This window comes from Anas acuta, chromosome 2 (genome assembly GCF_963932015.1).
Source record: "Anas acuta chromosome 2, bAnaAcu1.1, whole genome shotgun sequence".
Classification (NCBI taxonomy): Eukaryota; Metazoa; Chordata; class Aves; order Anseriformes; family Anatidae; genus Anas; species Anas acuta.
In genome coordinates, this window is record NC_088980.1 from 96,133,290 (window position 1) to 96,159,638 (window position 26,349).

At 39.5% G+C, this 26,349-nt stretch overlaps 1 protein-coding gene across 5 annotated transcripts in view; it reads right to left on the reverse strand.

The window, feature by feature from the left end:
• The window catches only part of CARMIL1 (capping protein regulator and myosin 1 linker 1), a 185,611-nt gene that overhangs the window by 22,888 nt on the left and 136,374 nt on the right, over window positions 1–26,349 (reverse strand). For 3 of the 5 annotated variants that reach the window (XM_068671309.1, XM_068671307.1, XM_068671308.1), the window contains 6 exons: window positions 26,072–26,200; window positions 25,681–25,812; window positions 21,534–21,709; window positions 19,389–19,476; window positions 16,099–16,248; window positions 3,311–3,328 (listed from right to left, as the gene is read on the reverse strand). In XM_068671309.1, coding sequence (XP_068527410.1) covers window positions 3,311–3,328; window positions 16,099–16,248; window positions 19,389–19,476; window positions 21,534–21,709; window positions 25,681–25,812; window positions 26,072–26,200 — 693 coding nt within the window. The remainder of the gene's footprint in view (window positions 1–3,310; window positions 3,329–16,098; window positions 16,249–19,388; window positions 19,477–21,533; window positions 21,710–25,680; window positions 25,813–26,071; window positions 26,201–26,349) is intronic. The other 2 variants (XM_068671310.1, XM_068671306.1) reach the window with 1 other exon arrangement.

Below are 26,349 nucleotides of genomic sequence, written 5' to 3' on the forward strand. Positions count from 1 at the left end.
TCACATTACCAGAAAAAGGAATACGCTGCCTTTAGAGCACAAATACCCAGACTTAAGACCTGGTTTTGTTATTTTTGGAAGAAAGCTGCCCTTATTTTCTTACCTAACCTCTTCTGAAAGTCTGTGTGGCAATAAAGACTTTTTGCTACAGGAAACAGTGTGTTGTCAATTCTGAACCTTTTAACGTAGCTCAGCATTGTGAGCCTTATAAACCAACAGCTGAGCCGCATGTTTCCCAAGGAGTTAATTTAAAGTTACTTGGCTCCTGTAAAGATAGGTTCTCTTTGTGGCAGTCGTATGTGCTGGCTTCAGTGACATCTGCATACTTCGAATACTTCCACTTACCTTCTAGCCCTATCTAATGACTTCAAATGTGGAATGCCAGTCAGGAAGCTGGGTTATGTTATGGCTCACAACTCATCAACAGAATTGTTAATCAAGTTTAGTATTATCAATTTTAGGAGAGCCAGAAAAGGCATAGCTGGTACTGAAACTTCAGGCATTGTGAATTTTTAAAGTTAGGCATGTAATAGTTTTTCCTTATGGAAAGTTCAGTGCCCACGCTCACACGTACTGAATTTATGTTCCCATCTGAAGTAGTGAGAAGGATTATTATGTCACTATTCACAGGGTTTTGCTCGGGGTTATGACAGATTTTTAGAACGGGAGAGGTATTACCTGTCTTCTCAACATCAGAAACGGGCAGTCAGATTACAGAGCGGGCAGTGATAGCACTGCCCATGCAACAGAGCTGTGTTTTTGCTGCCATGAATATCACTGGGAGAATAAGATACCTTCAGCTGCAGGTTTCTACATGACATTTGACAAGCATCAGTTCATAATAAAGTAACTTTGTGATCAGACAGGAAATCGCTTGCTACCTGAGGAAATGTACCACGAAACTAATGAGCAGGCAAAGTGCTTACTGCAGTAAAAGGTCAGATGCTACTTTCAGAGCTAGCAATAAACCAAATGCAGGGTTTGTCTCATGATAAAACTGGGCTCATCTGAAACTGGAACAGCAGAAGGCATTTGCACCTCATGCGATGACGAGCTGCAGCAGCCCAGCATTTGGGGTACAGCAATTAGGAGTCACCACCAGTTGCACTTCCATCTGCACCCTATTTCTCCTGTTAATGTGTATTTACACTCATTTTGGTCTGCTTGCAACTTCTTTCTGGTGGTGCAACTGGAAATTACATCTGGATAATGCTGCAATTCATGTGCTGAAGAAGATCAGGAAGGAAGACAGGAAACAAGGCTGACAGGAGACTTCTGATAGCTCAGGAACTGCATGTCCATGTCCAGAGTGCTCTTGGATGAACGCAGACAAGCTGAGAGCCCTGCATTGGGCAAGTTTTGAGGCCTCTGTGTAGTGACTTAACTCTCCAAGATCCCCCTGACAGCCAGGAACAGGATGACTCCACCTTCCTTCCTAAATGAGAAAGAGCCCCCAGATGACCCTGCAGAGCTTGTGCTGGTGCTCATAACCCTTTATCATTGCTGTAACTTCCTGTCAGCCTGGCATGATCCATCAGCAGCTTGGTTGCTGGGGATAAAGGCAGAGGGACAGAGATGCCTGCCATTTGTTTTAACAGCATGAATATAGCAGCTACGCACACACTTTTATTGGAAAACCTTCTGTTGTCTAGCCTGTTTAGGAAGTGCACAGATGAAACACTTCTTGTTAAGTGAACTTTCTTGAGAGCACGCAGAACAAAGTGGGTCAAAGCACTAATTTAAATAGGCCAGTGTGCTCCTTCTACGAAATATTAAACAATCTCTGCTTCATATCTCAGCCAGTGTGAAGCACGCTACAGCAGCACAGCACGTCTCACTACCAGAGGAGATGTCTGAAGTCCTAGGGAAGGATCTTGGCTCTCCTCAGTCTCAGCCCCACTTCCCATAGTTGAAGGAAGCAGCTCAGGTTGGGCACACGCACAGCTTGTGCCTTCACGCCACCTCTGGCCATACAAACACAGCTCAGCTCTACTGCCTCACCTTTCAAGCCAAGGCCTGTCCAGGGGAATAGCTGTTGGCATCAACCTCCCCTCCTTGACAGCCTCCACATCTTCCAGCAACTTTCCACCACAGCAGGCCACCTCCTGAACTTTTTCCTTGCTTTGCCTACTTTTCTGTGAGCACACTGCAGCTGCCTGGCAGAACAGCTCAAAAGATCAACTGTGTACCTCTATTTCTCAGAAGGCCTCGTGGAAGTCTACATGCACTCATGTCACAGCTCTCTCTGGGGATGGCTCCATGGAGTTACCCCTCAGGCGTACATAGAGGCCAATTTAGAGTTAGGCAGTTTCATGTGTCCAAGCTACCTTTAAACTCCTAAGATCTCTTCTTAAATGGATCACTGCTCCAGATTTCTTCTTGACTCCCTTCTTCACAAAGCTATCTGAACACTCTTGAGTTTTCTTAAGTGGTATTACCGAATATGGAAGAACATCAGTTTCTTAGGGCTTAAAAACAACTAAGATCACATTTTAAATGCTTAAAGCTTTGTTTCCAGTGCTAGAAAATTATACGACTTTAGCAACAGGGTCTTAGACACTACATCCCTTAATGATACAGTTAATGGGAACTGCTCTCAGTGCTCAGGAATGTGCCCATTCCCATCTTTTTCTCCTCCTCCTCCAGAATCATTTATATTCAATCCTAATAGAGATCCTCCATGACTCTCCTGTCATCGCCCTCTTGAAAGACTTGAATTAATGAACAACTTCTCCCTCTCTCTCAAAATTCAGCTCCCCAACCCATCTCCTCCCAGCTCTTTTTCCTGCAAAACTACATAAGGATTTTTATCTTTGAGAAGACATTAAGGGTGGCAGCAGGTGAGAAGAGCATTCAAAATCTCAAAGCGATTCAATCAGACAAAGAAAACACACCTGCCCAAACTCAGAGATAACCCATGACATCTCTTCCACCTGGAACTTGCTATGTCAAGAAAACCCTAGTTTATGCTCACTCTTAAGCCGTTGTTTCATCAAGCTGAGTGATGCTTGAACAGAAAACCCAAGTGATAGATTCTCTTTCTGAGCAGCAACACTGCTGCTTAGATCTCATCAGCACTCTGCTTTGGTTTGGTCTCAAAGTCAAGGGATGCTTTAAATTCAAAGGCTGTGCTGGCTGAGCCTTCTTGTAAAATCCAATCTCATTCCTAAACTGCTGCCTATTTCTTTTTGTAAGTGCAGATGGATGGCACTAGAGTCTCCCAGGAGACTAACACAGTAGTACAGAGGCAAATGGAGCACAAAAACGCAAACAAGTAGGCCAGAAACAGCAGAGCTAAAAAAATACTTACACTTGTACAGCAGAGAGTCTCCATGCAGCAAAAAAGAAAGAAAAAAGAATATGAATGGGGAAGACAAAGCAACAGCAGTTTTCAGGAAAGGAGGCAAAACCAGAGCTCACCAAAATAAAGAAAACTAAAGGCAAAACACTTAAAAGTCTTAGCAGGAAAGGTGACATGCAAGAATGAGGTAAAAATCCTTTGCATTTGGAGGTGCTATACACTTTGTGTTTCCAGGGATGGATGTGATCTCTCTTGCTTTATCTATACTGGGACAAACTCAGATTTTCAGATGTTTTTTATTTCCAGTATATGGCACTCACCAATGGTGCCAACCTGCCACCTGCTGTTCTAATTTACTGTGTTTTTTCAATTTGCTGGAACCAGCAGTGAGAGAGGTTTTATTCTGATATGTCCTAGTCTGAAGGAGGCTTCTAAATTACAGATTTGTAGTTTATTTTGGAAAACAGGAGGGTGGAAAACAAAACAAAACCTCTCTTGAAAGGCTGAAAAGGAATGTGTGTGTAAGTTCTTTTAAGGCTGAAATAATCCTACTATAATAAAGAGATCCAAAGCAACAGTATTTCTCCTTTCCATATGAAGGTTTAGAGGTGCAGACCTTTTGAGCACTTTTGACACATTGGAATGATGCTATGCCATTAATAAAGGACGACCTTTCCTCTCCCCTCCAAAATTTATAAAGAAAAAGCACGGCCATCATATGAAATGAAGCGATTCCATAGCCCATCTCTTTGGTGGCAGATTACCCATGCAGTCACACTCCTTCTCTATTTAGAGTACGAGAAAACTGTTATTAGGAGTGTGGCTTCATCTTCAAGTCAAATGAGAACTGCAGATATTTGTACAGTATTTGTGGTAGAAGTCAATATTCGTGCTCTGGCTTAAACTGCTCAGCAAGGGAGTGCTGCATTTTTAAATATATATTGCACTGGGGTTTAATTACCAGCACCATAAACAATCTGCTCATAACACGAAATTCATTGTTTAGTTGTTGAGGAGGCACTAAGGTCAATTATTCAATGCTTTGACATTTTCAGCAGTAATGACCAACTTGTCACTGTTCATGCTTCTAAGCTTAGCTGCAGCTAGAAGTTTTAAGGATCAGATTGGAAATCTCTGAATGGCACGAGAAGCACTGGCACACACAGAAACGAAGGACTTTTTTCCAACTGTCCTCAGGGTTTTTATTTTCTCTTACCATCAGAAAATTTGTGTAGGAGTTCCCAGCTACCAGTGATTCAGGCAAACCTCCTCATTGCTCCTGTTTATGCTATCTTCTCTTTCTCTCTCCCCCTTTCCCTGCCAGACCCCATGTTCTCTCTCTTGCCCATCTTCTACACTACCAGTCACTAGGACTAGTCTGAGGCTCCCAGAGAGACTGCAGAATTGAGAGAAACATCTCTGAAACCAAAACCATCTTAGAAATAAATCTCCAGCACACTTGAAAAACCATTCTGCACTGCAGCTTCTCTTTCAGGCAGTGCTCTTGGTAGTACTCCAGCATGTTCTGTGCAGGTAATGCATAAGCAGGGAAGTTATTTTTATTATACAAGCAGCTGGATGTGAGATTAGGACTGAAGTGCAAAACTCTGCACATACCAGGAAATAATCCCAGGTTTTGGGGAGTCTACAGCCTGTGGTCCTGGTCCCAGCAAGGACCTATGGAAGTTCCCACCTTCCAGGCTCCAGTGATCTCACCTGAGTGCGACTCCTGAGCTGCTTAAAAGTTAAAAGGTGCCAAACAGCTTGAGTAAGGAAGGAGAAGGAGGAGGGGGAAGCACGCAGCAGGTGAAAGGCTAGACAGGGAACACCATTAAGCAAAGCAGAGGCAAAGGGACTTGCCTGAAGCCACCTAGGAGTCTGACTGCACCGCAGGGAGCCTACTCCCAGAACATTTTAAACCACTGCTAAATTATTTCAGAGGTATGTGTTTTGCAGGCCATGTATTTGGAACTAGCATCTTGTCATAAGTCCTCGTTTTGCGCATTTTGTTTTTTGCTTGTTTGTGTTTTTGTTTTTTTCTCCTGTAAAGAATCCTGACCTGCTAAGCTGCCATGACACTAATCACCACTTCCCAAGGTTTCTCTAGTATCTACCTCTGACAGAGATGTCACACATTTGTTGTCTCATTCAGAAACAAAACAAACAACCTTCAGGTGCTTGTCATAAAACAGAGCAGTAAATTGACCAACTTTGCTTTTTTGCATCTCAGTCTTTGTACACACAGATATCTTACTATCCCAATAATAGTCTTAGAAAATAGAAAGTTGCTACTGCTTGCTTCAACCGCTGAATGTTTTATAACGTGATTTCCAGGGTAATACCCTTGGCATACCTTGCAGAAATTCAGCGATGTATTTCCTAGCAGCCACGCTGGGGTCCTGAACCACCACCATCCTTAGAATCTCCCCCTAGAGTGCCATTGTCCTTGGGAAGTTAACTGCAGTGCCAGAGCACAGGACAGCCAGCTGAGTGTTTCAGAGGATGGATGAGTTTTAGAGGAGGGATGAAAGTACAGCCACTAATAACACAGTTTGGAATCCAAGGCCAGCCTGTGTTAGGCTGCTGTTTGTTGGCACAGCTGTCCTGAATGCAGCAGCTATGGCATTTTTACACCAGCCGAGAACCCAGTCCTGACCTTTTATTTCACAGTTTTATCCTTTGTATGGAAGTACTATACATTTATATAGAGTAGATAAATATGGCATACAAATAATCCACGCATGAATTTAAGGAGTCTGCTTCTTTTCTTTGCCCTCCCTAAGAGATAAATTTCTAGAGAAAGCTGTGGTTCAGGATTAATTCAATTAGTCTCATCTAAACCACCCTGACCTTTAGAGTCACTTTGTACAGTAATGTTTTCTGAAAGAAAAAGCGTAGTGCTGCATTAAAATAAGCTCAATAGACTTGGCCTTGAGCTCTTTCATTTTGCTAGCCAATAAACCTTTTTTTTTTTCCTCCTACTTGCTGAAATTTGGCTAATGGACTGTACGATATTTTGCCAAGTATTTCCATTCATTCTCGTAATTAATAATTCTGAACTTTCATCTTTCAAGTCATGTAGAATCTCCACTAATAAGTATTCCTGCATATGGATATCCAAGGCCTTTATTATGAAGAGTTAAATAAAAAAAAAAAAAAGTGCATTAGTTAAACTGAACAGTTTCTAAAACTATGAAACTGATTTTTTTATTTCTTCTTCGGAATGATTATCCCACAAAGAAGCCTGCCTGCAACTATGTCACCTGCACAAGAAAAAGCAATTCTCAGCATTATCAGTGCTGTTTTCCAGTTGCTCATGAAGAGGCTAGCAGCATCTTCTGCAGCAGCTGAAAACAAACAAACAGGATGGTTCCAACTGATTTACTTTACTTAAAAATTAAATACAAAATGGGGAGCTGCTGCAAATTAGATGGCAAAAAACATTTTTTAAGCCTGTATGCTTATGATTGTTCATTACCTTCAGCTAGCAAATGCTAATTCAAAAATTACTTGGTTAGTGACCCAAACTTCCATATAATAAGACGAAAAAGCTCTTGATTTCAGCAAACAGTGAGGCATGGGCAGTTTTTAAAGATATTCTCAGGAAATTCTTTAAAGACAATGACCATATGCTTATCGTGTGCCCTGGGCAAGAACATCTTTAGAGCAGGTTTGAGGCAAGGTCCTACTGAATGGGAACTGTTGTACCTGGCTGCCCTACAGCTTCCCAGGACTGAGAACCAGCATGACTTCAGTACCTCTCCTTTCTCTCTACACTCTTAAGTGGACAAAAGCCTCCCAAAAGGAAAAAAATTTACCCAGGCAAAAGCCACCAGTCATCTTCCCACCATCATTATACCCATTGAGGGCAGATAATGCGACAGTTTTGCTTGCTCTGCAGCAGTGATATTTCAAATGAGAAACAGTAAAGGGAAGAAAACCATCATAAAGAATCAGATGCAGATTACCCTGGATGGAGACTAGTAGCCTCTCTGCTCAGAATTATGATGGACTCTTTTTCCCTCAGGCTTACTTGAGCTGCTGCTCCTTTCTCCCTGAAATTTGCCTCAGACACCTTCCTAGGACACAGTAATATTTAATGTCCTTCAACCACTTTTGAGATATACTTTGTGAATATAAAGATTTAAAAAGCGTATCTTCTCAATTTTAAGTCTTGTCAGAAATTACTGTACCAAGATATCTCCCTATTAAGATGGGGAGATGTCTCGATAGAGAACAAAATCAAGATACCCACCCTTTTTGATAGGGAGATATCTTGATAGGGAAATACCAGATATCCTATTCCTTGTATGGAAGGCAGAAATATTTGAGTAGACAGACGTTTTGTTTCAAAACTACAGTTTCTTCTCCTAAACAAACTGACAGACAGGGTCAATCATAAATATCAAAGAGAGGATGGCAAAACTCGAAGGCTGATCTATACAGAGCTAGCATGTAAATAGGATCCACAATTTTAATAATGATGGTTGGCCAGACAGTTATGGGAGAGCACACAAGCCTAGGGGAGACAAACACCAGGAAAGAAGGGGAAGATGCCTACCCTGCAAGGCAGAACTGCTCACCTGCATGTGAAGAATTAAAAGCTGGCTAGCAACAAACCATCAGGTTTTGCAATTACCTGGAGCATATAGGTACAAACTTCCCCTGGAATATCCAAATGCCATGGTATTGGAAAGGACCCACAGCTAATATGCACAAGATAAAAAGATGCTCAGGTCAGCTCCGAGTGAAGCTATCCTGACTCTTCAATCACTTTGTCCTCCTTTTCTGCTCAATGTTTTTAGTTCTCTTCAACATCTGCTTATAGGGCTTTTTTTCACCACTTTATGTGCTTTTGGTTTCAGATCAGCATTCCAATCCTGTCATCACTTCTGACTTCAAAAATTCACAGTAATTTAATCTTTACTCCCATGAAGTAAGATCTTAAAGCAGGGAGATACCCACCATTTTGCAACGAGGATTTAGCTGACCTGAATAACAGGAGAAAAAAAGAATCTATTTACCTCTAAGTTTCCCTCTAGTCTGAGAGAAATGTTCTGAGAGAAAGCATGATAAATTTTTATATAGGATTATGTGACACAGTTGTCTGTGATAGCAGGGATGAGATTTGATGACTCAGAAGCTCTCTCAGCCTTCTGGCACTATGCACACCTGCTTTATTTTATAATTTCTGAGTCCAGTAATCTAGTTCATTTTAGCCTCCTTTTTTGATGACAAAACATAGCTCTATAACTGCCTTCCTTAGTTCTGACACTCTCTCTCTTCTTCCTGTGAGCAACTGTTCTTCACCCACACAATATGAGGTCTCAGTCTTGCCAAGCAGAAAATGACAAGCTTCCTGTTCTGCATGAAACAGGAGCAACGAAGCACTCCCAGGAAGACAGAATTGTGCATGTGCTATTTTTGGGAGGCTTTCCAGATTTCAGAGTAAACAAGCCTGCTCCACACAATGCAGACAAGTAACCTGGAGCAAGCTATTCATTTGAGACACTGGCAGAATCAAAAGGCAGCAGAATCCATACCGAAAGCCCCTCAACCCCTTGAGAAGGTCAATTTGCCAGGTGTTAATTGAATCAAGAAGCACTAAGGCTGCAGACAGATGTGTGCTGTAGGAGCAGCACCACTAGAGGTTATTCTCAAGCTCTTTGCTACTGTCTCTCTGCTGAGGGCTCCTGAATCTAGGTTTTGCCAAGAGCTCCTTGAAAGGAGCTCTTGCTAATCAGCTATGGGAAATACCAGGCATGTTTTTTTAAACAGGAGCTGTGGAAAGGTGAATTCTGGATGGGACAGAGCAGCCAGGGGTGGCACGATCTGTAGATTTCACAGCTACGTGAGGAAGACTTTTGTCTGCCACAGACTAACTTCTTAGTAGTAATCTCCCTCTTAAAACCACGGCAGGAGAGCTAACCCTCAAGTTTCAGTGAGCGTTTTGAATGCTCCTTTAGTGTGACTTTTTCACCACGTGAAATAGAATGATGGAAACTCAGTAACTGCAAGACAACTACTGCCACAAAAGACAAACCTACACAGCCTCCTCTCCATCCTCAGTATAAGTCTGGGTCTATTCATGCAAAACACAGCATTGCTATTGGGGGAAGACAAGCTCACAATAGAGAAGTGTCACGATGCAAACAGAACACCCAACAGCTGCAGTTCATGCCATTCATTTTAATCTAAAGAGAAAAGAGTCTGCAATTTATTTATTTATTTAAACCCAAGCATGTAGTGCTATTACTAGAAGCAATTCACCACTTCCTTCATTTATTTCACATTGCAGCAGCAACATACCGTAAATTGTGAGGAAGAACTCTGGACTCTCACTCAGAAATCTCCATTGGTTTAAGAAAAATACATTCTATAGCAATTATGTACTGCCTCCTTCCACTCAGAGACACCAAGAAAAGGCAATGAAAGTCAGTAATCTTTTAAATTGTTTCAGCTAGGAACACATAACCCCCTCATGAGCCTGAAAGAGAATGTAGTGTGTGTTCAGTGCATGTAACAGGCATTGAACAACCACACATAGGGACCTCTAAGGGTTGTAAGGTCACTGCAAAACTATACGTAAAGGTACTCAGGAAAAGATAACAAATATGTTTGCAACGGGTAACAAGTATCTGCAATTAAAATTAATGTAATCATAATACTGATGGTTAGGCTAACACACAAACTTGAAAATGAACAAGATATTCCCGGTTTCTGCCAAATTATCACACCAGCTCCCTTTGTCTCTTGCTTTCTCAGACTTGGTGCTGTATGTTTGGGGAAGGCTTAGCCTATGCTGTGTGCCTCCTGGTGATGTTTTCATACGCTAGTTTGGGCTGAGTCAGAAATATTACTAGTCTCCCACGGAGGTAGATTTGCTTGCAGGCTTGTGACGGAGCCTTTTCAGAAGCCCAAAATATTCGCATATGCCATTATGCCAATTCCTAGCTTCCCACAAAGCACTGTATTTGCTGTACATAAATGGCCCTTTTCTGCTAATGTATGTAAGGGAAAAGCTAAGGTGTCCCCATCGATTCCATCTGGCATTCATCCGGGCTGCTGCCATCGCCCTCATCCCTGACTGCTCATTCCTGCTGCTCAGGGATTATTCTGGGCACTCAACCAAAGGACCAAGCACCCTGCAAACTGACCCAGGAAAGGGAACCTCTGGAGAAAGCCTAATTTTAAGGTGAATGAATTCCCACACCCAGTTTGTAACGTGGCTGCATGAACTCACAAGTGTGAGTGTGTGGGCTGGAAAGAAGAAACCGTACAGGAGAAATGGAAATGCCCTTTACAGCCAGAACAATGTTTTTTGCTGGATTAAGCTGGTTGTAGCGCTAAAGACTTTTTTTCTAGCAAGGGAGAACATAAGGAATCCAACAGGAATGTTTGCTTTTTTTTCTTTTTTTTTCTCTTTTTTTCTAGCAAGTGTTTAGTCTTTCTTCCAAAAAGCTGCTTATCTATGCCTGAGAGAATTCTGCTGCAGGCAACAGAACATCAAGAATCAGATGTGGTAGTAGGTGAGGGACCTACATATTTCAGTTTTTCTTCCTACAGTGTCTGCACACGTGTACATATGAACACGTCTTTTTCTCCTTCCTCTAGTGAAAGTGACTGGAGGGATTTCTGTTGCTCTAATTTATTTTGGCTTTTGGGGATGGGGGCTTTCAGGTAGTGCTTTGTGAATTTTCTGAATTTTGGTGTGGTGAATTAAATTTCTCACTTATTTCTGAAAACACTGAGATCTACTTACACTTAGTCTCTTCCACAACCTATGGATTGATTGGTCTTAATCTGGATATGAACTCAATGTGCTACATTTTTGACAATGGATAGTTAGCCCATTTCCAGGAAAAAAATACATGCACCTCCCTACAAAAGTTCTGTTAGTTCTACAAATTATCTTTTCTATTATACAGGTGAAACCTGTTGTTCAATAAAAGCTATAATATTAATATAATGCACATGGGATTTTTGTTATTGTTGTTTTGTTTGCTTGTGTTTTGTTTGTTTCTAAAGAAGCTTTCTTCCATTAAAGCCATAGCACCATTTCTATGGTTAAAGTTAGAAATCGATCAGAAATGGCTACGATTCAACATTCATCACAGGCAGTCCTTTCCTATTAGCTACAAGCATTTTTGCAAATACATGGTTTACTGTTCCAGCATTTCAATCTTACACTGAAATCCTTTAAAGAAGATTTATAAGCAGACTTGCTGTGTATTACAACCTACAATTCCTCTTCATTTTTCAAACAAATTCCTATCATGCTCCTTCATAATGTAGATAAAGTTACCTCTGCTTTGGTCTAAAAAAAAAAAATAATAATACTTAGTGTGGCTGTATGCTTGTCACTGACTACAGTAATAACAATATAGAACTGAAATGGATATTTTAAAGAGGAAAAGTACACAGATTTCCAGTAAAAACAAACAAACAAAAAACAACAACAACAAACTATGGCCCTCAAAACTTTTCTTTACACTGTGGCTTAGCTCTGGTGACCTCCTTTTTGTATTCAGAAGACCAAATACTGGTATGGAACCTCAAATGATGGAGATACAGCAAACTAACAGGGAATGGTCTGTTTTAAAGCTTGCCTCAAGCTTTTAGCTTGAGAATTTAAAAACAAACAATTTTATTATTTTTTAAAGGCCTTTACAATGCAACTGTCTAGCAGTCTAACAAAGATGCACTGTCACTTTTTGTTGAGGAATTAAGCACTACTCAGTAAATTTTACTTCTGCAAAGAACTAACATCTTTGAAAGAATAAATTACAACTAGATGCATTAAACCCAATTAAATCAGTTAGTATCTACCTAAACAATTACATGTACCAAGATTCATAATATTCAACCTCAGAAAAAGGGGCGTTCTGTTTAGTTTTAAAATGCATGTATTATTTTAAAACATATCACTTGTCATATATACACAAACATTCTGAAAAAATCTACTCTTTTATGAAGTTAATTCTTGATTGAGTCTAAGCTTTGAAAAGCAGGCCACAGTTTTTCCTTTAATCTGAGAAAAACAAGTAATTTTTTGTATAAAGACTTGCATTCCATTTTATTTGCATGCAACTTTTATCTAATGACTTATTACCATCGATGCAGCTCTAATTAAATGTAGACAAGTAAGACAGCTGTGGATTATAGAAGCATCAGTTTACTGTGCTGTGGCTCTGGGAGATCAGAGGTTCTCGAGTCAGTAACATTCAAGCTAGCATGTCCCACACCAGACCACTCAATCACCCTCAATGCTCTTCACAACCCCTTTAATGGACTAGCAAACTCTGATACAACTGACAAGTCTTTCATATCTTGGTCTCTGTGGACACAGTTAAAGGCTAGGATGAGAACCAAGTCCTACACTGAAGCTAATCAGCTTTAACTAGTCAATTACCGTATGCTGTTTAGTATGTCCTAATTCTCACAACAAAAAATAAAAACAGAAATAAGATTGAAAAATCATTTTTATTTTATTTTTTTCCCCCCTCTCCTCCACAGTTCATTTTAAAGGCATATTTGTGATATTTCATTCTGTCTTATCAGTTGAGGCATATCAAACTCAGAAGTGAATGGATGGCAACTCTCTACCCTGGCATGGGAATCCCCTGGGCTGCAGCTGCTCTCCACCCTACTTGAGAACATGTGGGTAGGCTTTATAACAGACCAGTACCTGTTTGTTTGCTTTTTCTCCATCATCTGAAGTTTCAGACCAGTACTCTGGCAGTCCAATAAACCTTCCTGTCTTACAATTTCGGTCATTGTATAAGAACAAATAGCTCATAAGCATTTTATTCCAAATAAATCTACCTCACTCAAAATTATTCACCTAGTTGCAGAGTTTCACAATCTCTCTGTAACCAAAAGACCAATCAAAAATCAAAACTGAACCCAGAACCAGACTTTATCCAATTTGTTCAAATACAGTTTCAAGGGGGGGCTGGGGCATAACAACAAAACTGTTGTATACATTGCCTCAGTCAGAAAACTGATCCTCAAAAGGCTCACTGAAGAAAACAAGAACAAGAAGAACAACAGGATTACTGAAAATAATGGACTTGCACATCAATCCAGTTGTGCAACTGAGGAAATAAAAACCAGCTCCGCCAAAATGGTGGTCCAAGCTCAGCACTTCTCCAACAAGCCCAAAATCTCTTCTTGCTCAAACATTTTGCCAAATAACTGGAGGAAAGTAGTAAAGATTTGCGGAAAATGAACTGCTCAGAAGAGGAGTTTTCCCATCCCAGTGTCACGATCAGTCTCATTGCATATTTAATAATAATCTTCTGATAACAGGAGATAGGTGCACAAACATGCAGAACACCAAGCTGCAAACCAAGGTTTCCCATTTGAGGTTTGCAGAATACACAGCCAGGTGCACAAGCTACTTGCACAGCAAAGATGTGCTTAGGGATTTCCAGTGGCCAAACAAGGCAGTGTTCTGGATGAATGCCATTTTGGATGTGGGCTCTAAATAGCTATTTCTAATTTAAGATTAAAAAAATAATCAAAGGAAATTAGGTTCATAATTCTGGTTCATAAAACCATATGCTTCTCTTTCTAGTAAAATCTTTCAGGAGCATATCCGTTTCCTGCACTGACCAGCTCACAAAGCATTTACTGCTATCCCCTTTAGAAGACTGCTCATTTCAATGCAATCTGCATGATGCTTAAATGCCACAAATCTTGTGATTTTTTCTAAGACAGTATGTGAAATTCATACAATTTTCCCATAGCTTAAATACATGACTTGTAAAGTGCTATCCTTCTAGGTGGAGTTAGTAACTTCATGTAAGAAATCGGTTCTTAAGATGCTTTTAGTAGTAAAAAGAGCACTAGCTCTGTAAAAATACCTGCATTACTCTGCCTCCCGGGGCTATCTATTTATCTGTGTATTTTTACAACAGCAACCAATATTACTTGCACCCAGGATGCAAAAAGCAGCTCTTAAAAAATGATTGCAGATTTTAATAAATGGATTCTTTAGCACTGGCTAAGATTACCGCCTTGTGTTTATTCGATGCTTCACATTCTCTTTAGAAATTAGGTATTGCTGAGAATCTGGGTCACAGGGGTGTTTGAATCTCTGTGTGTGATGAGGGCGAATGAAGCAAATGAAGAGATATATAAACACTTCTCAAGGTAAGTACAGTTAACATCTAATGCATCTTTTAGAGTGTAGACATCATCACATTTCCATTATTTTAATATGACCGAAGTGAAAGATAACAACACAGAGATATGATTCTTTCAGATAACCATGGTGATGTGAGGTAGAGGCAAGAGCTATTTTTAAAAATTTCAGTATGGCTGTTTTTTACAACCTGCAAGAATAAATTTAAGGAGGGAAGGTGGGGGCCAAAATGAGCACTTAGCTTTTTTTTTTTTTTTTTTTTTTAAATATATACAAAGACAGCATGCAAAAAAAATAATAACTTGCAGGTACAGGGTTCAGATGCTAGATATTTTACTGGAATGTTTCCCTCCCACAGGATTTAGGGTTCCAAACGATTACTGAATGTTAGCTATAGAAAGCTTATGCAACTTGATAGTACCACTGATGAGCCAGCTGATGCAGTCCACAACACATGCCTCACAGGGATTTGTGATGTTCAGACAAATGCTGCATCAAATCAGATGTTGGTAAGGTACGAGATTTGGAAGGGAGAGAGAACTATTTAAAGCTGGTATTTCCAATGTTGGTGTGCTTTCTTTTTGTACCTAAGCCAGACTGACAGACAATTGCTGCAGCGAAGAGCAATCCTGCTCCTTCCCTTCAGCTGTACTTGTCTGACTCCGCAGTTAGTCTGTTCAAAGAGGTGAGTCAACAGAACTTCATCTACGAAAAGATGTAACTCATTTTTTTTTTCTGCTATTTTATCTTCTTGTGAAAGCACACAGACAAGGAGTCAGGTAGGAGGGCAGAGGAGGAAGACTGTCATGTACAGCAGTGACCACCTGTTATACTGACTAAGTTATAATATGGAAGTGCTACCTCAAATTCCCATTTGCAGTAGAGTTCCACAAAAGACTGAGCTGGGTGGAGGTGAATTTGAGATTGAAAACAGTTAGCAACCTATTTATTTGGAATTCTATCAGTTTACGTCTTGTAAAGGACGGCATGGAGCCATCTTTATTATAAAGTCACAATGGGATTTTATAAGGCACTTGAATGATCTATGTTCAGCATTCTTACTAAATCTCACACTCCTCCTAACTCAATTACTTTTGAAAAGCTTGCCCTGTAGGATCACTTGCAGCCTGGTCTTAAGGTTTTAAGACAGCTTCTACGCATCCAGAAACTGATTTAAAAACATCAACTTATGTTCACGGCCAAAAATATGACTTCCAGGCAGCAGCAATTTTTGTCATGGTTCATATAAATCCACCTCAAGTAGAATGAAGACAAAAGCAGAAATCAGCATGCAGTCAAAGAATAGCATGCTCCAATTTATTCCTGCAACTGAAGCTCTATGAAACTGTGGCCAATGAATGAGACATTTGTTGTATTTGTGTTATTATAGCACTGCATGCAAGAGAATGACCTTTGAATAGGTACTAGAAAAGGAGAAGTAGAAAAAAAAAAATTTCCTTTGCTTAGCAGCAATATGTAACTCAGACAAAACATTCACAAGCTAACTTCTTTTTTTTTTTTTTTTTTCTTCCAGAAGCCAACTCTTACCTTCTGTTTCCTGATTCCATGAAACAGCCAAATGGCACTTTTAGAAACATTTGTCTTCCAGTAATTTGTAAACCAAAGAGGCTGAGGAAATGTGTCTTACCATACAGGTGTCCAGATCCTCTAAACGTTCTACCTCTGTCAACTCCTCAACCATGAGGATCGAGCGTTTAGTTGGTTTTTCTTCAGCTAACTCAATTTCCAGTGATTCCTGCTGTGGAAGCGGTTTGCCACGTCTGGTCAAATGGTCAGCCTGGATCAAAATGGTCAGTCAGGATAAAGACAGGAACATATCAGTCAAAGTTAAAGAAGACAAACCAAACTAAATGAGAAAATCTGGGGGAGCAATCACGGATCCTAGAAGATCATTTTCAAAGCTTGGTTGTGTATGTTCATCTTCACACAGTTTTGGGGCAAGGATTTTTTGATGGAAAAACCCTTCTATCACACATTCCAAGAAGGAAGGGAAAAGTCTAATTAAAAAAAAAAAAAGTAAAATAAAAGACAACATACTTTTATCTTATAATAAAATTAAGGGTCTTCCTCAGCATTTATCCCGTCTTTATGATAAAGAAAACAAAAGGGGTGGAAGAGAAGCTTTGTTATGTATCTTTTTTTTTTTTTAATTAAATAATACAGAGACTTACAATTTCAGTTAATGTCAAAATTGTAAGCATACTCCATATGTGAAAAACCAAGGTAGAATAATTTGTTCTCCATCTAATAATTATTATGCAAAACAGTTACTTCCTATTGGATGAAGGTGAATTTGTCACTGGACTGGAATGACGGCTGTTCAGAGACCAGTGACCACAACCCAATTACAATCTTTATTAGCAAAAGTACAAATTGTACTCTTGACTGGGTACAAAGATTACCCAACCAGGAGTACAAATTCCCACCCCAAGCAATAAGCATCTTTGAGCAGAATACCAAAGCTAAGGCAAATTATCAGTAGCCTGATGGCAAATGATCAACATCCAAGTGAGAGTAGTATGGAATTAACACAGAAAAAAAAAAAAGAAATTGATAGATCCGTATGATAAGAGTGTTTGTTTGTTTGTTTGTTTTTTAAGTCTCTGAGAGGAAAAACTCAAACAGCAATAAAATGCATTATCAGACCTGCATAACCAAAAATTGTTGCTAAGAATATAAAGAATACTATATAAAACACTCTGGACTGTGATTAAAACAGAGTGAGTTCATGTAGTCAGTAAAATCATGAAATATTTTCTAGTTCTGTTGGTAAAGAGAATACTACATAACATTCATTAGGAGCACGTGATTGAAGACCAGCTGACCCAAATAAATTAGTTACAGAAGCTTTAGAAGTGACAGCTAGGGAGAGCTGTAGTCCACTGCTCAGCATCAGTAGAACTCCAGACAACCAGTGGATTGTAGCTCTGTTTAATATCAAAAGGGTAAACAGATGACCAGAGTAAATTATAGCTCATTTAGTCTAGCATCTGTTTAGGCAAAAACAATTGGAGAGCTGTTACGGATTTTTCTTTAATCACACTAAAATAGCTGGAATAGTAACAAATGCTAATCATCACCACTTTAGGCAAACACAGGTATTGTCAAGCAAGGCTCATTTCTCAAATGTGCCTCAAACACAACTGTGTCAACACAGCACACAGATGTTTGTAGGTGGCTGAATTACTACTGCCTGACACTCCAATTTAAGGAGTTGTCACAGAACTGTATCAATGCATTTAATCTTTGCTTTATTAAGATCTAGCTGTCAACTCCCAAATTGCAGCTCTCAACTGGAGATTAACACTGACAAATTTCACAGTTCTTCACGAGCATTTTTGAGATCCATGCTCTTCAACATTGTCATCAACGGCACTACCTGAAAAAATCTGCAGCTAGCAGAGAGATGGGAGAGCGCTAAACAGTAAAAAGGACATGCTACTAATGCAGGCCATAATGGATCACATGCTAAATCAACTCGAATCAGATGTACAGCTCCTTAAGAACAAAGAGCACTGGCCACTAGCTATGGACACCATCCTGAAAAGAAGAGACTGACAAGTGTCCAGAAGCCATTGCTGAGGAGGAGATCAAATCCTGATCCAAACCCAGTCCTGAAAATGAGCTACCACTGAAACTCCAACAAAAAGAAGGGTTTGTTATGTCCTTAGCTGTATAAATATGAGGAGAAAAGAACATCAGGCAAAAATAATTTCACTCCTCTATTCCCTGTTGGCTAAAACCCAGGCTGGAATAGCCTGTCGGATTCTGTATTTTAAAAGAGACTGCTAAACAGATGGAGAAAGTGCAGAGGATTGTCACTGAAGAGACTCAAAGGCTGGAGAAAATGACTTACTGTGCAGGAGTCAGGGTATGCCCAAGTTTTGCAATGCCACAAGACAAAGACAGCCCAAAGCTCCTGCCAGCTGAGCCTGCTCCAGAACCACCGGAGCTAATGAACATGCCACTCACACAGCAGCCTGATGCTGTTACATAGCTCCTGAGGCCAGAGGTTGTATCTTTACACAATGCTGCTCTGTATCGTGGGGACACACCCTTAAATAACTCAGACTTTTAGTTTATTAAAAAAAAAAAAAGTTAAAAAAAAAAGTGTTTTGATTCCTGTGTAGAATGGTAAAGAAATAAAGAGGAATTTATGATTCTCTAATCTTATGGAGAAAAGCATCTGAAAATCTCATGACTGAAAGCTGAAGCCAGAGAAATATCAGTTAGTAAAGGAAAGCAATTTCAATCAAGAGAATGACCACCCACTGGCTTCTTTAAAAAACAGTACTGGATTCTCCTCACAGAGTCCCACTACATAAGAAATCATAATGTTTTTCTGTGGATAAAAAAAATGTTTATTTGTCCTTGTCTTGTTGAAGCAAGTACCTTTATCATAAATAACAGTGCCTCCTGGCAGCTTAGTACCTTCAAATAACACCCAGAGCATTTCCTTTCCTATGTTTCCATTCCTTTCTCTTGAAACTTGATACCTACATTTCTGAAGTAGTCTCAAGATGTATTCATTCATGAAATAAGGTCTCAGCAGCTTCCCTCTAAAGAATGAGATTTCACTCATTTCAAGAGCAACCAATCCCCATCATCTTGCCAGGACAACTATTGGCACTTAACTTAAGAGTCAATCTTACATCTCAAAGGCATTTTTAGCTCTATATCCGAAAATACTGAAAAAGGTAATAAAGCAAATATGTGACACAGCCTTTTTGAGGCTTAAAGCAAAGCAGCACAAATCCCATGATTATTTGTCAAATTATGTCAGTGATACCAGTGAAGACTGGTATCACTGAAGACCAATTTCAAAATGGAACCATGCTAGGGAGTAACTAAGTCATGAATGTAACAGCACTGTTGAGATACCCGGTGTATTCAGATATTAGCCATGCAAATACTCACCAGTTTGTGATGGCAGTGGGAAAGTGCATCCAGAATTTCATCCACAACTCGGTCAGACAGGAAAGAAGCCACTGTCAGCTTTACTTCACTGTGTGAGGATTAAAAACGAGACAGAAATTTTTAATTCACGCAGGAGAATTTTGTCTTTATGACACGTTCAACAGTGCAACGATTATCCCTGGTGTTGTCACTTCATTTGAAATAAAATATTAGAGGGTGTGAGGATACATGACTGCAGGTTTCAGAAATAAACTTATGAATCACACAAACACAAGAGCCTCTGTACCATATTTAACCTTCTAACATTCTTCTAACAGCTGAAACGAAAACATCTGGGTACGAGCTGTACAAAAACCACATATGAAATGCAGTAAGGAACACTCCGCCGCTGAAGTCAGAGAAACACAAATGTCAGATGAATAGGAAAGCATTGCCTAACACTACTACACTGAACAATTACAATCCATTCAGACATTTCCTCAACTTTTTGTATTTGCCACTTGAAGGGCAACTGTACAACACTGATTCTCCAGTCTTTGCCATCACAACTTGGTTACACATTGCTTCGTCTTTTTGCCCTAAGCAACCACTTTCTGTCTTACAAGCTTCATGTCAGCTATTCCTATTACACCAAAGTACATGGGACACCAGCACATCAGTACACTTGACTGAGGTTTCGCTAATAACTTCCCATCAAGGAAATGTGTGCCTTGAATTACTCCCTTGGGGTCCCTTATTTGGCCAGAGTACAAAAGACTCAGGCTGTGGAGGGTGGTTTTACAGCTGACAAGCATGTAAGCCTGAACTGCAGCCTGAAGCTCCATCTCTCCTGAGCCTTTGGTTTCAAGGTCTGCTGCTTCAGCTGACCCTCTTAAGTACCACAACTTTATTGTAAGGTTCTTAAGCATGAATTGAGTTGCTTTGGAATAACAAAGCAACTTCTGTCTGGTGCTAGAATTATTGCTGCAGGAAGCCTGAAGAAGAAAGGTAAGAAACTCCTTCAAAAGGTGATGCAATACAACAGAGGTAGTCTAATGACCAAGCCACAGTGAGAAGAGAATGAGAGTGGAGAAGAGATTTCCCTCCATTATCTTCATACTGACTTTAGATATTATAAAGCAGGAAGGGTTACTGTGTGACGCCCTCACCCCACAGTCTTCACTTTATAGGTGGAAGGGGGGAAGGGAGACTGTTACTGTCTCAGGACAGATTTGTTTGATAGGATTAAAGTGAAGAAAAATCACTCCCTGAACCATTTTAAACACTCTGAAGGCATAGCTAAAGTCTTTAACACGTTTTCCTGCCAATTTTGCTGCACCCAGCAAAACTAAATTCTAAGTCTTACTGTTTTTAAAAATAAGCACTTCTTCCTCTTCTGCAAATATATAAGCATCTCCATCCAAAATGACATGTTTTTCCATCATGTAGAAAGGATTTCTTAGCCAACTGATGGCAACTGCAAAGGTTTAAGTACAGGCTAACCATGTTATATGGCACAAATATGTACTCTTTTATACATTTAACGTGAAAATAAATATGTGGTAGAGGGTCAGGTAAAAGCCACTCCTTTCTCTCTCTCCCTCTTTTTGTTGTTAAGAGGGAATTGTAAGCTGTTTAAAGTAACTTCCTGCTCCGGTTTGAATATCCAAGTTTCTGTTTTTCATGCCTGTCTGCTGTGCACAGCTCCCTCACTAAAAAAGGTTTAAAGTGATTGCTATAGCTACAGGGCAAGACCAAATGCAGCAACAGGCAAAGCACTGTCAATACTAAAAGCAAACAAGTGCAATTTCCTTCTATTACAGTAATTTAGTGCTACCTGAGGACATCAACAGCTTTAAAAAAAATGTACCAGTCATGAAAATGTTATTTGTGTAGCATAAACCCAAACTTTTATTAAAGAAACCTGAAACACATGCATTAATGCTCAAGTTAACATCCCTGTAGATTCCAAATATTTGAATTTCCTGAACTAAATTCACTGGACCCATACAACAATTTCCTGCTCTTTGAATGTCTTAATACAGTGTCTTGTGACTCAGAAAAGCATTCTAAAATTCTTCTACTACACAAACACACACATGCACTCAAAATAGAGTCCTCTCCAAACTCTATAGCCAATTTTATTAGTTTAGCTTTCTCAAGTACCTGATTTTATTGAGGATATCAATTCCAGATTGCTCCAAAAGGACATTTTTCACAAAAGTGCGTGGGATGGAAATCTTCTCAGTGCTGGCCTCTATCAGGTCTTCACGGATATGAGCTTTCTTCATTACATTTGGGCAAAGGTTTTCCGCTGCATCCACCATGGATTCAAGGAGCGTCTGTGGCACAGTAAGCAAAAGTAAACATCAGGTAAGGATGTCTTCATTAGTTAGATCATACCATTACTCTGTTGCATAGCACTATGATACTTCTAGACTTGCTATTTTTACAACTTTACTTCCTAAACTCTAACCCATTTTGCAACCCAGAGGCAATATAAAAGGCCTTTTAGAAAACAAAGCTGAGGAAGAACAACATACTTGTTTTGAAAACTACCTATAACTGTACTTGTTTGCCTTTTCAAATCCGAAACATTTACATTTTTCTGTGTTTAACTGTCAGAACAATAGCTGCCCTTATGCACCCACCACATGCTGCACAAGCAGAGGCTCCTCCGCTGTACCAGCCTTTGCTCTAAACTCTGCCCTGAACTGGCAAATTTCATCGGTGCACTAGACTTGCCCTTTTTTCAAGGGGCATCTGTTCACGAAGGAAGGACACACAAGAACTTGGGATGCTGTGCAAACTTATAGATATATACTAAGATGTAGCTGGAAATATGATTTACACGGGGCATAAAGCTTATAATGTATGGATCTCATGTACTTGGAATTCCACAATGAAGTAGATGCAGTTAATAATATATATATATATATTTAATAACTGATCAAAAAACCCAAATCAGGACAGAAGATAATGTGTATTCTGGAAACAGGACTATGTAACCCTTCAACCCTCTCAACTTTCTTAAAGTAAGGTCTCCTCTCCTGATGGAATAGAACAGACTCAGACTCTCTCTTAGAAAAATCTTTCATATGTACCTCAGTGAAGGTGAGTTATGAAGCACTTTTTGACTACACTGTGTGTATCTACTTACTGTTGGATTTACCTAATCTACCCGCGCCTGTGAGAAAAGGTAATTTTGGTTTAAATCTGGTTGGATCACCTACTGGTTTCCTCTCCAAAACCCAGTTCTGTCTAGAAGATTAAAGAGCCCTCACAACAGGTGCAGGTGAGGGCTTCATAGTCCCTCACACAACCATCCACATATGAATCAAAAACTGCCTTTACAACTAGTATGGGGGTTAGTTCTGGGTTCCCAAGCTCTCTGCACTTCATGGTCTCATTCCACATTCCCTCTGTTGATCCCCAAGCAGATTCTGGGGCCATAACACTAATGAAGGGCCTTTCAAGCCCTTGTGACCATATCCGCATAAAGGATGACGAACTCCAATGGCAGAGACAACCGAGCCAAGGAAACTAATGAAAATTACTGACACATCCACTTTTTCCCATGCTATTTTTTAGTCTATCCTGGAGAAAAAAATATATCACACTGACCCTCTCCTAAAGACCACAATCATGAAAATTATACACCTGCTTTATTTAATTGCATCTGCAGACTAAGCATGATCTTTCAAAATGGATCATGTGAAAAAAAGTTGCTTGAAGGTTTAAGTGGGAAGTAGGACAAAAGACCAAAGTTACTGGTGATTTCAGAATTAATTTTTACTCAAAATACTCAGAGAATGTGCCATTTAAGAAATTAAATAGAGTTTGAATGCCTTAAGTACATAGCTGAGCAAAATTTCTTCATTGGTGGATTTCAGCTGGTGACTTATCACATGGATATTACTAATTTACAAAAAAGAAAACTTTCTCTGCTCACTATTTCCATCCCTGAACCTTTCAGTGATTGAAACTAACAGTTAACAGCATTGACTGTGGAGTAGCAAATATTTCAGTCAGAAAGCCACAAGTGCCAGTCAGCAGGTGTGCATGAAGAAGAAAATGAAGTCCTGATCAACAACTCTTTAACAATCAGAATAAAAAATAAGGTGAATACAAGGATTGAAGGCTGGTGATATCTAGAGAAAAAAATAAAAATGGAGTGTGGGCAAGTAATGGAGCCAACAAATCCATTACACCAAGATGGAACTGAGGAAAAATAGTTCAAACACTCATTCTGTCTTTACAATCTTCCCTTTGCTTAAGCACCATTTGTCTTGCCTAACATTTTTCTCTTGGGCCTTTGCTTACTGAATAAACCATCTCTGGGTTCTGTATGTCAACAGTGAAACCAGCAGGGGAAGAGAAATGCAAGAGCCTTGCTATTATTTCTCCTTTGGCCAAACTCAACTCACTCCAAGATGTTGTTTTTCCTTATTCTACTTCTCCCTTCACCTCCCTTCCATTCTTTGAGATTTACAAACCTCTTATTTGCCTGAAAAGTGCTCCTTGCCTTTACCTAATTTCCAAACAACCTTTTTCCAGAACCAGGCTCTCTGGTTGCTATGGAAGCTAAAAATCGAAACTCCACTTATGGCATATAAAAAGGTTTTTACCCCCAGCACATATATATAAAACCTACACAATGCTCTGAAAGGGCCTAAATAAATGAAAAATAATTAAAAATAATAATCATATTCTGTGTTCAACATTTTCTCCACCATGCAAAGTGGATCACTTTGCATCACCACAGTAGTTAAAAGAAAACCATTGTGTAAAATTAATACAAATGCGTGTTCCAATATACAAAGAGCATTATGACCTTACAGTTTTTTTTGTAAGACACTTAAACTTTGATGCTGCAAATCATAAAAATAAATGAAGTTTAGAATGGTAGAGCTAAAGTGCCTTTTGCTGTAAATGTGTAAAAGCATAAATCAAAGGCCCATTAACTCAGTCTTATGCCAGGAACTATAAATAACATTCCAAATGCTGAAGTGTACTTTTATTCTTTAAGACTCTCCAAAATGCACAGGAATTATTTAAGTGTGTGAGACCTATGCAAAGGGCAGACCTGGCTATGCCTGCCCAGTAACAGCCCAGAAGCAACACTGGGAAGAATCCTGTAGCTAAATTGTTTTCACATCCACAAAAATGAAGGAAGTGAAAGACAATTGTCACCTTATTTCATATAATGGGGAAAGTGGGAAAATACTAAAAATTCAGCACCATTTTCTTCTCCATTAACTTTTCAATTTAGAAAAAGTAATTAGTAATGTGTTATTATTATTGTTCTTCACTACAATCCCACTGACTAAAGCATTTTTATGTTGATTGAACTGAACATTTCAGTCTGTACTTTCAGATTCTTTGACAGTCTAAATACAGCAACAAAACACAGGCAGGTAGCTTAGTCATAATCTTAGGTTGCTTTGAATTGACTCAGAACCATATTTTTCAATTCATCAGCTTCTATAAAAATACCATCAGTTGCTCAAGTTACTCCACCCTGCCTTCTTGATGGACTGCTGCCTCTTCACATGCTGCATGAATGGCTCTTCTTTATTTATTATACAGTAAGGCCTAACATAACCGAACATATAGGTTACTGCACAAGTGCTGGCTGAGTTCACAGATGGGAATATTTACAGATCCATTACCTCTATTTCAAGAACTGATGTTTGACAGGAAACTTGTGAAAGGATTTCCTGTAAAGCTGCCTGGAGTATTCTTGGGGCACTCTCAATACACACACGTTATCCAAACCTAACAGTTACAGTGGAAATTCTGCACCAGCTTCAGAAGTGTTCACTGGGATAAAAACTCTGCAGTGGAAGCTACAGAAAAGCAGCTTTTGCTTCAGTGGGATACCTTAACTAGGGACTACTTTTCTCCAGGACATAAGATTTTTTAGGGTGCTTGAGAGAGCTTTACTGAGGGTCTAAGGAGCAATCAACAACACTCCCTCTCCTAAAAGATTCCCAGAAAGGACATGTGGTGCCTGTGGTCTGTTGTCATGGAAATTGCATTTGATATAAACAGTATATGCTCCTTCTGCTACTGCAAACACTAAACTAATTTTTTCATTCCAACTGGGCAAGTATCCAGATATTAAGGCACAAACCTGTAAGAAACTAATAACAAAGAGATAACTTAAGTACAAATATATATACTGGGAGAAAGGGAGAGAGGAAGGAAGGGAGAGATGAAAATCTGTATGGTATATTTGCATTTTAATATGAACAGAAGACCTCAGGCGTTATTTCTGTTGTGAGAGACAATAAAAAAGCTACCCACAGACCTTAAGCTGCTCATCCACAACCCTTGTGACTTCTCCAGCCATGGATTCAAGTGTCTCTTGGATTGGATTGGAGAGTGAACCATTTGCTCCTGCCCAAGAAGCCCCACCGAGGTGGTACAGATTCGGTAAGAGCTGTAAGACAAAAAAGAGCATCTTTGGGAAGTAGGTTCTTTGCTACCTGTTTTCAAATCTGGACAAACAGGATGGAACCCCTCTGGTAAATCCAAGTCTTTATAAATTAGAATTATTTTGTTACTTTAAATACCACCTAAAGCTGATCATCTAAAGAAAATACTCCTTTTTGACAAACTGTTACTATAACCCCTTGAAAAGAGAAGGCTGCAAGCACACATTGAACAGCAGTATTACCAGTATGCTGAGAAAAGCTTACTGTTTTGGAGTTCTTAGCATCTCGCATAAGCCTTTCTGCAGATTTGACATCTTCCTGTACAGCATCCACACCACAGTTTCTTAAAGAGTTGAGATGATCTTGCACTTTAACACATATTCTGTCAATCATCTACTTGAACAAAAGAAATAGGAAAGATAAAACATCAGAACGCTGAATTCAGTCCAGGTAGCAAATCAATACTATCATGATGAGATTTGGAGTGACAATATAATGATCTGGAAATGCATGATCATTGCTCAGAGGTACATCAATAGTAC